General features: G+C 48.3%; 2 protein-coding genes across 5 annotated transcripts in view; one reads left to right on the top strand and one right to left on the bottom strand.

Moving 5' to 3' along the window:
* Positions 1-20: 20 nt before the first annotated feature.
* Positions 21-9,462, bottom strand: eif2b1 (eukaryotic translation initiation factor 2B, subunit 1 alpha). Of its 2 annotated transcripts, none has more exons than XM_063074007.1 (9): positions 9,345-9,462; positions 8,344-8,445; positions 6,702-6,838; positions 4,552-4,668; positions 3,564-3,676; positions 2,498-2,566; positions 2,294-2,369; positions 1,598-1,723; positions 21-483 (listed from the first exon to the last, which is right to left on the bottom strand). In XM_063074007.1, exons 1-9 carry the CDS (start codon positions 9,355-9,357, stop codon positions 328-330), a joined length of 909 nt encoding a protein of 302 aa, XP_062930077.1. In that variant the 5' UTR covers positions 9,358-9,462; the 3' UTR covers positions 21-327. The 2 variants fall into 2 exon arrangements, with proteins under 2 accessions (XP_062930077.1, XP_062930078.1); XM_063074008.1 differs by lacking the exon at positions 9,345-9,462 and adding an exon at positions 8,914-9,070 and having other exon boundaries at positions 23-483.
* The window catches only part of gtf2h3 (general transcription factor IIH, polypeptide 3), a 28,497-nt gene continuing 23,957 nt past the window's right edge, over positions 9,431-13,970 (top strand). For 2 of the 3 annotated variants that reach the window (XM_063074004.1, XM_063074003.1), the window contains exon 1: positions 9,431-9,503. In XM_063074004.1, the coding sequence (XP_062930074.1) occupies positions 9,494-9,503 (10 nt within the window). In that variant the 5' untranslated portion in view covers positions 9,431-9,493. Of the gene's footprint in view, positions 9,504-13,251; positions 13,385-13,970 lie in introns of those variants that run through there. The other variant, XM_063074005.1, reaches the window with a different exon arrangement.

The raw sequence follows: 13,970 nt of genomic DNA, 5'->3' as shown, positions 1-13,970 counted from the left end.
TAACCATGCCAACTGTATTCTCACCCAAAATGTTAACATATCTGCAGAACAGTGGACCCAACACTGATCCGTGGAGCACACCACTGGCCACAAGTTTCCAGTCTGAAAGACAATACTCACTTGCACCCAAATGCTAGTTTTGTAGCCAATTGTCTGAGATCTCACCTTCATTTATTAAACGTTCAATTTTTCCAGCTAATTCAAGGGTTCCCAGCCTTCTTTATGCTGTGGACCCCAGGCTGGGAATACCTGAGCTAATTGAAATAACCACTTTGTGCTGCCGAATGATTGTATCACTGCCTGGTTTAGAAAGAAGCAGACACACTGTTACAAATACAGTTTAATTAGTTCATCACTAACAGCCGAAGGTGTGAGAACACCCAGATCGGTGAACAATAGGGTAATGAACGATGGCGGGGTGTAGTCCACCGTGGGATGCTCTTCTGCAAGGTTCTTTGCCGATTTTAATATCTCTGCTGTGTACTGTAAATGAAAAATAAACAACTAGCATCATACAGCTTTTACATTTGTTATGTGCTGGATCTTCACCAGAGCCATCATCAAAGGGTTAACACAGGGGTTCACAACCTTCTTATGCCATGGACCAATGCTATTAAGTGTGGGTTCCTCCACATCCACTCTATCGAAGCCTTTCAACATTTGATAAGTTTCAATGAGATCCCCCTCATTCTTCTGAACTCCAGTAAGTATAGACCTTGAACAATCAAGCATTCTGTATAACAGAAGTTCCCAACCTTTTTTATGCCATGGACCAATACTATTAAACCAGAAAGTTGGGAACCTATGGTTTAATGTATGAGGAGCATTTGATGGCTCTGGGCCTGTACTCAATGGAGTTTGATAGAATGATGAGGGGATCTCAATGAAACTTGTTGAATATTGAAAGGCCTAAGTGGAGTGGATGTAGCGAGGATATTTCCTGGAGTGGGGGAGTCTAGGACCAGAGGCACAGTCTCAGAATAGAGGGACGTCCATTTAGAAAGGAGATGAGGAGGAATTTCTTTAACCAGAGGTTGATGAATATGTGGAATTCATTGCCACAGATGACTGGAGGCCAAGTCATCGAGTATAGTTAAAGCAGAGGTTGAAATGTCCTTGATCAGTAAGGACATGGAAGGTTACGGGGAGAAGGCAGGAGGATGAGGTTGAAAGGGATAATAAATCAGCCATGATGGAACGGCAGAACAATCCTGATGGGCCAAATGGCCTTATCCTGCTCCTTTGTCTATGGTCTAAATTGCTGTCATATTTCCCATGGGCCTGTATCAATTCCAACCTAATCCCATTGCCCTACTCTGTTGCCATGGAGCCATTATCTTTTAAAGGAAGGTATGGTTATCTGAATCGTGCACTCCCTACTCCCAGGGAATGTCAGAAGTGCAATTCATTACAATGTTAGCGAAAATACATAACGAGGTTTTGCACTTCTTGTGAAATGCCCAAAGCAGAAACTCGCATCAGTGAAAGATATCAGGTTTTGAGTACAATGATTAACTGAGATAAGTATGATCTCATTAACCAAAATATTGACCAAAGGTATGAAAAAAAACCTTCATCTTGAACTCCTGTTTCTCACCTTAAAGCGATCAGGGACATCTTGCTGATTGAGGGGGTAAAGCCGGACGAATTTGAAACTCTCAGCCACCACGTAGAAGGGTTTGTTGTGTGATTTTCCACATACTGCCATTTGGTATGTTCCAATCTGCAAAGAGGGGGAGAAAAACAAACGTCACCCTTCATGTAGCTCGGGGGTTCCCAACCTTTATTTTGCCACAGACCAAGGGGTCCGTGAACCCTGGGTAGGAACCTCTGATGTAGCTGAACTTCACAGATCTCGTGAGGACAACTTTGCACAGGCATACGCTCTTTTGCAAACAGAAATAGGAACAGACTGATGTCTGTTCTTGGAATTGCCATGGTTTCAGTGTAAATGGGGAGAACGTTTCCCCCACAACTGGCACAATGTACCGCACACTGGGACTAAAGATCAGACCCTTCAAATCTGAGCGTTTATACCCCTCCTGTCACACAGCTGGTGAAAATCCAACAGGGCAAATCTTTATGATAGGCCAGGCCTCCTCGCTGACCATCAACACTGACACACCTCAAGCATGTGTGCTTAAGTGCACTTCTCTACTCTTTCTACACCCCAGCTCAAACAACATCCACAATTCAACGAAGCTGAGGGTTGAAGGATTCATATTTCTGATTCATTTCTCGGTCTGATGAATAGGGAGCAGGTTAGATTCTGTTCACAGGAAGAAACCGTCACCTTGTTAATAATTCCGCCACTTTCTACCACTCCCTCCGCTCCAACCAACAGCAGATCCACCTTCTCCATAATGTACCTGCAAACAAAGGCAAACAATTCAGGTGCTGATCTACAGAGAGTTTCTCCAACTGCATCAGCATGGTGTAGATAACGTCTTCAAACTGGTCAAACAACACTCCTTGCAACTCTCCACCGAGAACGTACCCAACTGAAGCATCCAAGATCACCGTCACTGGGATGTTCAACCTCCTCAGTCTTTCTGCACTTTTAAGTCTGGAAGACAAACAGTAAAGTTTATTTTTGAGATTGGATAGCTGTGCAGCAAACAGGCCCTTCAGCCCATCATGTGAATGCCAACATCTTTACCCATCTACACTAATCCCATTTCCCTGCACTATATCAGTAGCTTACTGTGCCTTGTCTATTTAAATTTCTGAAGAAACGTGTCTTAAACTTTGTGATTGCAACTGTCTGATTCCATTTCCTTTGTAGCACGTCAGACATAAGACCATAAGACATAGGAGCAGAATTAGGCCATTCAGCCCATTGAATTGGCTCAGCCATTCCATCATGGCTAATTTATTATCCCTCTCAATCCCATTCTCCTGTGTTCTCCCTGTAACCTCTAATGCCCAAACTAATGAAGAATCTATCAACCTCCACTTTAAATATTACTCAATGACTTGGCCTTCACAGCCATCTGTCAATGAATTCCACAGATTCGCCATCCTCTGTTGAAAGAAATTCCACCTCATCTCCATTCTAAATGTACATCCCTCTATTCTGACCTTGAACCAACAAACATTTTATATAACAGGGGTTCCAAACTTTTTAATGCCAGGGAGCAATATCATCTGAGGAAATTTGATATGCCACCAAATTTCTACAAATCTGCCTTGGAGCGCATTTTAACTGGCTGCATCACCGTCTGGTATGGGGGCTACTGCACAGGACGAACTAAATGGCTTTGAGTTTTAAGTTTAGTCAGATCCTTCACGAGCACTTGCCTCTGTAGTATCCAGGACATTGAACCCATGAACACTACGTCCGTACTTTTAAAATTTTTATTTTTGTACTAATTTAATTTAACTAATATAAATATTTACTGTAATTCACAATTTTTTCCACATTTTGCAGTGTACCGTTGACACAAAAACAGCAAATTTCATGATTTATGCCGGTGATATTAAACCCAATTCTGATAATACAGTGATCAGGAGCTTCTCCAGGTGACTAACGAGTGGCAGGCACTCCGAACAACAGAGCTTACCCTGAAGAATCAGGTTGCGATTCTGTGATGTAGACACTGAAGCGTTTCTTGGCCTTGGCCGCTTTCTCCAGCACTCGCAGGACCACTCGTGAGGAAGAGTGGGTCAAGATTTTCTAGGAGGGAAGGGAAGACGGATTACTCCAACTGCAGACCGGGTAAACAGAACACGCTGAAGTTAAACATTTCATCAACCTGCAGACACACCATGTAAACACAATGTGCTATGAAGTTAAAGATCAATGAGGATAATTGTCTCTGATTTTAACCCATACAAAGTACCCAATGAAGGACAAGAGTTTCTTTGTAAAAGGAAACTAAAGGATTTTTATTTCGAGACATAGCACGGTAACAGGCCTTTCTAGCCCAGTGAGCACACACCACCCAATTACACCCGTGTGACCAATGAACCCATTAACCCGTATGTCTTTGGATTCTGAAACAGTTAGGATTCTACATGGGAACTTGGTAAGTGACAGGGATGGGACGCTGAGGCTTCCGATGTTCAGAGCTGCCAGATTATATTCCTGTTTTGAGAAATGTCACCAGTACACGAGAGTCTAAAAAAATACACCAGAAGCACCCAAATGGTCTTCACGTGAAAATAACACGACTTATAGTGGACTTAACCATGACTGTGATCTAACACTGTCGAAGTTGTTTAAAGAGAGATTGGAAGTTACTTTATTCAAGGATGTTAAGAGAGGGAAGCCAGCTTAACAGCAGATCTTTCGGTACGACATTTGTAGCAAAGATCTGTATCTACCAGAGTTCAAAGCCTCAATATTAACCCATAATCACCATTTGCTAATAGCCTCCTACAACACCTCAAGTGAACCAGAGGTTTCTCAAAAGCAAATGTGGGGTCACACTGAACACAAACAGACACCGACAGTGACTCCCATCAATATTGTCACATGGGGGATCTGCAGGAAGGGTGAATGGTGGGAAAAGGATGAAGAGGGTCTCATACAACTAATTCAGTACTTACTGCGCCATCGTTTATAAAGGCAGAACACAGGTTTGCAATCTTATCCCTTGAAACAGAAATTTTTTCCAAGTAAAGCTCCCCTCTGTCTATCATCGTCTTTTTGCATATTGAGTAATCCTACAGGGAAAGAGTTTAAACTCAGTTAGAACAATCTTGTACACAATCTCCTACGGATAATCAGTCAGGCTCAGAGGGGATAATTCAGCCCAGATTTCAAACTTAGACATTGTTGTTTCTATCTTGACTGTCCCCGTCGATGAGCCTCCTTCAAATTTTATGAGTACTCCTGCTGATGACACTGTTGTACCTCTGGCTGAGGAGGGCTGTGACAGTACAGATTACCCTCGCGTTACGGGTGGGGGGGGTCAGTATCGTGCTTTGCCTTGGGGTGAAACAAACGGATTACCCTCACGTTACGGGCGGGGGGTCGGTATCGTGCTTTGCTGTGAGATGAAACAAACGGATTACCCTCACGTTATCGGTGAGGGGTCAGTATCGTGCTTTGCTGTGAGGTGAAACAAACGAATTACCCTCACGTTACGGGAGGGGGTCAGTATCGTGCTTTGCCTTGGGGTGAAACGGTACAGATAACCCTCACATTATGGGAGAGGGGGTCAGTATCGTGCTTTGCCTTGGGGTGAAACGGTACGGATAACCCTCACGTTACGGGAGGGGGTCAGTATCGTGCTTTGCCTTGGGGTGAAACGGTACAGATAACCCTCACATTATGGGAGAGGGGGTCAGTATCGTGCTTTGCCTTGGGGTGAAACGGTACGGATAACCCTCACGTTACGGGAGGGGGTCAGTATCGTGCTTTGCCTTGGGGTGAAACGGTACGGATAACCCTCACGTTACGGGAGGGGGTCAGTATCGTGCTTTGCCTTGGGGTGAAACGGTACAGATAACCCTCACATTAAGGGAGAGGGGGTCAGTATCGTGCTTTGCCTTGGGGTGAAACGGTACAGATAACCCTCACGTTACGGGAGGGGGTCAGTATCGTGCTTTGCCTTGGGGTGAAACGGTACGGATAACCCTCACGTTACGGGAGGGGGTCAGTATCGTGCTTTGCCTTGGGGTGAAACGGTACGGATAACCCTCACGTTACGGGAGGGGGTCAGTATCGTGCTTTGCCTTGGGGTGAAACGGTACGGATAACCCTCACGTTACGGGAGGGGGTCAGTATCGTGCTTTGCCTTGGGGTGAAACGGTACGGATAACCCTCACGTTACGGGAGGGGGTCAGTATCGTGCTTTGCTGCAATGTGAAGCAGTGCGGTTCGCCCTGTACCGGGATACGGACAGTGTAATGCAGCTGTCCACCTCGTACTGGGACAGAGACAGAAAATGCCGCTCTCTATACACACACGTTACACAGCCCTTCACTTCGGGATGGGCGCCTTGGAGGTCCTGTTATAAAATAAAATTTGTTCTAACTCATGGAACGCAATGAACTGGAGCTTTTAAAGATGAAGATATTTACCCTTATTGGAGACTTGCATCAACCCACTTTATCAAACACAGTGGAGTCATAAGTCCCACTTGGCAGGGTGGGCTCCCTGATCTGCAGAGATGGGCTATGGTCACCGGTCTGCACATCCACCCACTTTATCCAACATGGTGGGGTCAGAAGTCCCATTCGGTGAGGTGGGCTCACTGATTTCAGGGCTGGGGTCTGGTCAGTAGTCCGCTCGTAGTTTGCTGATGTTTGTTACCAACAGCTGACAGGGCTGGACGCACCACTGCACCTCAGCAAGGTCCATTGGAACAACGTCGACCCTCCGAGGAACACACACTCAAACAAGCCTGCGGCAGCACGAGGCATGTCAGAGGAGCACACAAACACAAGAGGTTCCGCCAATGCTGGAAATCCAGAGCAACGCACACAGAATGCTGGAAGAACTCAGCAGGTCCGGCAGCATCTGTGGCAATGAATAAGCAGCTGATGTTTGAGGCCAAGACCCTTCTTCAGGACTGAAGATGAAGGGGGAAGACGCCAGAATAGAAAGGCGGTATTAACCCACGTAGGCAGACACAGCAGATGTGAGTGAAGGTTTAGTCTAAGAGTTAGGTTTCATGGATGATTTCAAGTGGAGAGGCGTTTGGTGGGGAATGCTGTAGCCCACATTCATAGATTCACAAAGGTGTACGTACCGGGTGTTCCAGCGACGTAAGACTGATGAAGCGGAGGAAGAGTTCGCCACCTGACGATACTGCCACTGACGACTCTACACTGCTCAGGATTTTAATGGCTTCCTTCAGATTCTCTCTCAGCCCTTGAATGGTCTCACCTAATCCAAGAAGCAGGCACAGGGAACAACTTGAACAGCATGCGACACGAGAGCAGAGTTAGGCCATTGAGTCTGCTCCACTATTTTATCACGGCTGATTCCCCCCTCCACCCCCCGGTCAACCCCATTATCCTGCCTTGTTCACATCACCTTTACTAATCAAAAACCTATCAATCTCCTCTTTAAACATATCCAATGATCTGGTCTCCACAGCCATCCGTAGCAATTAATTCCACAGATTCACCACCCTCTGGATCTGAGGCAATGAGTTCTTGTTTGATGTGGTGGAATAAAAGAGACTATTTTCTAAATGAACGGGAATTTCAAAGATCAGAGGTGCAAAGGGACTTGGAAGTCTGTGTGCAAGATTCCCTGGGTTAATTCGCAGGTTGAGTCGCTGGTGAGGAAGGCAAATGTAGCATTCATTTCAAGAGAACTAGAATATAAAAGCAAGGATGTAATGCTGAGGCTTTATAAAACACTGGTGAGGCCTCATGGAGTATTGAGAGTGGTTTTGGGCCCCTTATCTAAGAAAGGATGTGCTGACACTGGAGAGGGTTCAAAGAAGGTTTATGAAAATAATTCTGGGATTGAAAGGCTTATCGTATAAGGAGAGTTTGATGACTCTAGGCCTGTACTCACTGGAATTCAGAGGAATGAGGGAAGATCTTATTGAAACCTATTGAATGTTGAAAGGTCTTGACAGAGTGGCTGTGGGTAGGATGTTTCCGATGGCGGCAGTCTAAGACACAGCATCAGAATAAAGGGGAATCCTTTTAGAATGGAGATGAGGAGCAATTTCTTTGGTCAGAGGGTGGTGAATCAATGAAATTTGTTGCCATAGCTTGCTGTGGAGGCCAAGTCATTGGATATATAAGGCAGAGGTTGACAGATTCTTGATTAGTCAGAGCATGAAAGGATACGGGGAGAAGGCAGGAGATTGGGGCTGAGAGAGAAATGGATCTGCCATGATGAAATGGCGGAGCACACTTGATGGGCCAAATGGCCTAATTCTGCTCCTATATCTTTCAGCATTAATAGAAATATTCAATGTATATGTAGGGGAGAGAAGTAGTCAGTTCAGCTTTCTATGTGTAACAGGCTATCAAAACACAGCAATAATCTGAGGATGTCAATCCACTGACAAAACTCTAAAAATACTTGATAATATCCTGCCTTGCACCTAAACATTATACAGTTTATACATTTATCTGGAGATTTAAGTTTGGGAGAACGGACAGTTTCATTTAAGTCTCAGTGAAATAAAACACAGGTGCAGGAAGTTATCCTAAACCTCATTAGGTATTAGATTTCTGAATGGACATTGAATCCATGAACACTACCTCACTCCCTTTTTATTCCTATCTTTGCACTACTTACTTAACTATTTAATATTTATACACTTACTGTAATTCACGTCTCTTTTTTCTCTACTATTACGTACTGCTGCCGCAAAGACAACTAATTTCGTGACATACTAAACCTGATCCTGAGATTTCTTTTACCTCTATCTCTCTTCAAAAACTCCAGCAAGGTACGGATTGCGGCAACTGCAGAAGCCACATCTTCATTCTCCTTCATTTGCTTTTTGAAATAGTCCACAAGCTCTGTAAAAGTCAAATTAATTTGCCGTTTGGTTGAGGAACAGATAATTACTTATTTAGGATACATACTTAATCAGCATACGTGATCAATTCCGTGCATAACTCTGTCAGCAAGTACAGGAACCCAGGCCTGTAAACACTGAAGCTGAGACAACACTCTGGCTACAGAATGACAGTTCATAATTAGATCACAAGATATAGGAGTCTCTATTCTGAGGCTGTGCCTTCGGGTCCTGGACTCCCTCACCATCGGAAATACCCTCTCTACATCCATTCTATCGAGGCCTTTCAACACTCGATAGGTTTCAATGAGACCCCCCCGCCCCCATTCTTCTGAATTCCAGTGAGTACAGACCCAGAACTATCAAACGCTCCTCCTATGACAAGCCTTTCAATCCCAGATTCATTTTCGTGAATCTTCTTCGAACCCTCTCCAAGTCAGCACATCCTTTCTTAGATAAGGTTCCTCACCAGCTGTGCCACATTGGCCGTCTCCATCAAAAAATAACGCTGATCCTCATGGATTCTCGGACATTATCATCGCTGGCTCCTCCACCACCAAAACCCTAAGGAAGTCATTACCATGAACTCAACTAGACCAGTCACATTAATACCATATGTACAGGAGCAGGGTGTCTGGTGTTGAGTAACTCTCCGAGTTCTTGCCTCCACCTACAAGAGTGTGATGAACATACACCACCTGTCAGGGTGAGTGTCGGGCCAACACTGTCAAAATGGATCAAATTCACCCATACTGAAACATCCCTCTGGATTCCCTGTTTCCTCAGCCTCCCACAGACACTGCCCGACCTACCAGGGTGTCATGGCCTAGTTCCCCCTCCCGGTCGGCTCCACATCTCCCGGGAACCCAAATACCAGCCCCCTCCCTGCACAATACCCACCCTCCTCATCCATCGCGCCGGTCCACCGTGACCACCGCGTACAACTCTTCCCCCGCGACTAGGAGCCGCCGCTCATCGGTTCCGGGCCGGCGGCACCCGGACGTGTTACATCGCTGCACCAGCGGCGGCGTTGGAAAGGCGGGGGAGTGATGGCGGCGGGTGAGTGAGTGACGGCTGTGTCCGCCCCGCAGTTACCCTGATCCCCTCCCGCCTCCTATGTTCCCCCCTTTCATCACCCTCTTCTTTATTCCCCTTTCCCGCCTGACCTACACCCATCCTTCATACCCTCTCCTTCCCCTCCCCAGCATCATACCCCTTTCATCACCCTCTCCTTTATTCCTCATCCTTCCCCCGCCTCCTATACCCCACCCCATTCCCCTAAATCACACCCCTTTCTTCATCCCCTCACACTCTCACCACCACATTCCCCTCCCCTGCCTCCTATCCCCCACCCCATTCCCCTAAATCACACCCCTTCAACCCGCACACTCTCACCACCACATTCCCCTCCCCTGCCTCCTATACCCCACCCCATTCCCCTAAATCACACCCCTTTCTTCATCCCCTCACACTCTCACCACCACATTCCCCTCCCCTGCCTCCTATACCCCACCACATTACCCTCCCCTGCCTCCTATACCCCACCCCATTCCCCTAAATCACACCCCTTCCTTCATCCCCACACACTCTCACCACCACATTCCCCTCCCCTGCCTCCTATCCCCCACCCCATTCCCCTAAATCACACCCCTTCCTTCATCCCCACACACTCTCACCACCACATTCCCCTCCCCTGCCTCCTATCCCCCACCCCATTCCCCTAAATCACACCCCTTCAACCCGCACACTCTCACCACCACATTCCCCTCCCCTGCCTCCTATACCCCACCCCATTCCCCTAAATCACACCCCTTTCTTCATCCCCTCACACTCTCACCACCACATTCCCCTCCCCTGCCTCCTATACCCCACCACATTCCCCTAAATCACACCCCTTCAACCCGCACACTCTCACCACCACATTCCCCTCCCCTGCCTCCTATCCCCCAGCCCATTCCCCTAAATCACACCCCTTCAACCCGCACACTCTCACCACCACATTCCCCTCCCCTGCCTCCTATACCCCACCCCATTCCCCTAAATCACACCCCTTTCTTCATCCCCGCACACTCTCACCACCACATTCCCCTCCCCTGCCTCCTATCCCCCAACCCATTCCCCTAAATCACACCCCTTTCTTCATCCCCGCACAGTCTCACCACCACATTCCCCTCCCCTGCCTCCTATCCCCCAGCCCATTCCCCTAAATCACACCCCTTTCTTCATCCCCGCACACTCTCACCACCACATTCCCCTCCCCTGCCTCCTGTACCCCACCCCATTCCCCTAAATCACACCCCTTTCTTCATCCCCGCACACTCTCACCACCACATTCCCCTCCCCTGCCTCCTATACCCCACCACATTCCCCTCCCCTGCCTCCTATACCCCACCCCATTCCCCTAAATCACACCCCTTCCTTCATCCCCGCACACTCTCATCACCACATTCCCCTCCCCTGCCTCCTATCCCCAGCCCATTCCCCTAAATCACACCCCTTCAACCCGCACACTCTCACCACCACATTCTCCTGCCCTGCCTCCAATACCCCACCCCATTCCCCTAAATCACACCCCTTTCTTCATCCCCGCACACTCTCACCACCACATTCCCCTCCCCTGCCTCCTATCCCCCAACCCATTCCCCTAAATCACACCCCTTTCTTCATCCCCGCAGTCTCACCACCACATTCCCCTCCCCTGCCTCCTATCCCCCAGCCCATTCCCCTAAATCACACCCCTTTCTTCATCCCCGCACACTCTCACCACCACATTCCCCTCCCCGCCTCCTGTACCCCACCCCATTCCCCTAAATCACACCCCTTTCTTCATCCCCGCACACTCTCATCACCACATTCCCTTCCCCCGCCTCCTATACCCCACCCCATTCCCCTAAATCACACCCCTTTCTTCACCCCCGCACACTCACACCACCACATTCCCTTCCCCTGCCTCCTATCCCCCAGCCCATTCCCCTAAATCACACCCCTTTCTTCATCCCCGCACACTCTCACCACCACATTCCCCTCCCCTGCCTCCTATCCCCCAGCCCATTCCCCAAATCACACCCCTTTCTTCATCCCCGCACACTCTTACCACCACATTCCCTTCCCCCACCTCCTATACCCCACCCCATTCCCCTAAATCACACCCCTTTCTTCATCCCCGCACACTCTCACCACCACATTCCCCTCCCCTGCTTTCTATCCCCCACCCCATTCCCCGAAATCAGACCCCTTTCTTCATCCCCGCACACTCTCACCACCACATTCCCTTCCCCTGCCTCCTATCCCCCAGCCCATTCCCCTAAATCACACCCCTTTCTTCATCCCCGCACACTCTCACCACCACATTCCCCTCCCCTGCCTCCTATCCCCCAGCCCATTCCCCAAATCACACCCCTTTCTTCATCCCCGCACACTCTTACCACCACATTCCCTTCCCCCACCTCCTATACCCCACCCCATTCCCCTAAATCACACCCCTTTCTTCATCCCCGCACACTCTCACCACCACATTCCCCTCCCCTGCCTTCTATCCCCCACCCCATTCCCCGAAATCAGACCCCTTTCTTCATCCCCGCACACTCTCACCACCACATTCCCCTCCCCTGCCTCCTATATCCCACCCCATTCCCCTAAATCACACCCCTTTCTTCATCCCCGCACACTCTCACCACCACATTCCCTTCCCCCGCCTCCTATCCCCCAGCCCATTCCCCTAAATCACACCCCTTTCTTCATCCCCGCACACTCTCACCACCACATTCCCCTCCCCTGCCTCCTATCCCCCACCCATTCCCCTAAATCACACCCCTTTCTTCATCCCCGCACACTCTCACCACCACATTCCCTTCCCCCGCCTCCTATACCCCACCCCATTCCCCTAAATCACACCCCTTTCTTCATCCCCGCACACTCTCACCACCACATTCCCTTCCCCGCCTCCTATACCCCAGCCCATTCCCCTAAATCAGACCCCTTTCTTCATCCCCGCACACTCTCACCATCTCATCCCCTCTCCACCACATTCCCATCCCCGCCTCATTCCCTACATCCCTTGCACACTCTCACCTCATCCTCTCCCTCCTCCCATCAACCACCTCATCTCCTCTCTCCACTACTTCCCTCTCACCACGCTCCCCTCCCCTGCCTTACTCCCTACCCCATTCCTCTACCCCAATCCCACACCCCTTCATTACCCCTCTTCTTCATCCTCCATACACCTTCATCCACCTTATCCCTTCCATCTCCCCCACCCTCCCCTCCCTCTATCCCCCCATCTTCATTGCTCTTCTCCTCAGATTCCCTCCCTCTGATAACCCCTCCACACTGATGTTTGCCTGCACTTGGGGAATTTGCTTCCAGTGAGAGTTGGTTGAAATCTAATGAAAATTACAGATCTCACTAAATAACCAGTTAGAATTCCCAATCACAGTATGGTCCATAAGACATAGGAGCAGAATTAGGCCATTCATCCTTTCGAGTCTGCTTTGCCATTCCATCATGGCTGATCCCGGATCCCACTCAACCCCATACACCTGCCTTCTCGCTATATCCTTTGTTGTTCTAACCAATCAGGAATAAATCAACTTCCGCCTTAAGTATCCTCACAGACTTGTCCTCCACCGCAGTCTGTGGCAGAGCATTCCACAGATTCACTGCTCTCTGGCTAAAGAAAATTCCTCCTTACCTCTGTTGTAAAGGGTCGCTCCTTAATTTTGAGGCTGTGCCCTCTAGTTCTGGATCCCCTCATCAAAGGAAACATCCTCTTCACATCCACCCTATCTAGTCCTTTCAACATTCGGTAGGTTTCAATGAGATCCCCTGCATTCTTCTAAGTTCCAGTGAGTACAGGCCTAAAGCTGCCAAATGCTCCTCATATGTTAACCTCTTCATTCCTGGAATAATTCTCGTGAACCTCCTCTGGACTCCCTCCAATGGTAATACATCCTTTTTGAGATATGGGGCCCAAAACTGTTGACAATCCTCCAAGTGCGGCCTGACTAGTGTCTTATAAAGGCTCAGCATTCTCTCCTTGCTTTTATATTCTATTCCCCTTGAAATGAATGCCAACAGTGCATTTGCCTTCTTTGCCACAGACTCAACCTGTAAATTAACCTTCTGGGAGTCTTGCATGAGGGCTCCCAAGTCCCTCTGTACCTCTGATGTTTGAACCTTCTCCACATGTAGGTAATAGTCCACACTTTTACCAAAATGCATTATCATACATTTCCCAATACTGCATTCCACCTGCCACTTTTTTGCCCATTCTTCCAATTTGTCTAAGTCCTGCTGCAATCAAATTGCTTCCTCAGCACTACCTACCCCTCCACTTATCTTTGTATCATCTGCAAACTTTGCCACAAAGCCATCAATTCCATTATCCAAATCATTGACAAACAATGTGAAAAGTAGCGGTCCCAATACTGACCTCTGAGGAACGCCACTAGTCACTCATAGCCAACCAGAAAAAAACCCTTTTATTCCCACTCACTGCCTCCTGCCTGTCAGCCATTCCATTATCCA

Source organism: Mobula hypostoma, chromosome 21 (genome assembly GCF_963921235.1).
Source record: "Mobula hypostoma chromosome 21, sMobHyp1.1, whole genome shotgun sequence".
In the NCBI taxonomy this organism is placed as follows: domain Eukaryota; kingdom Metazoa; phylum Chordata; class Chondrichthyes; order Myliobatiformes; family Myliobatidae; genus Mobula; species Mobula hypostoma.
The sequence above is the reverse complement of the archived record's forward strand: the minus strand, read 5'-3'. Positions and strand labels throughout refer to the sequence as shown.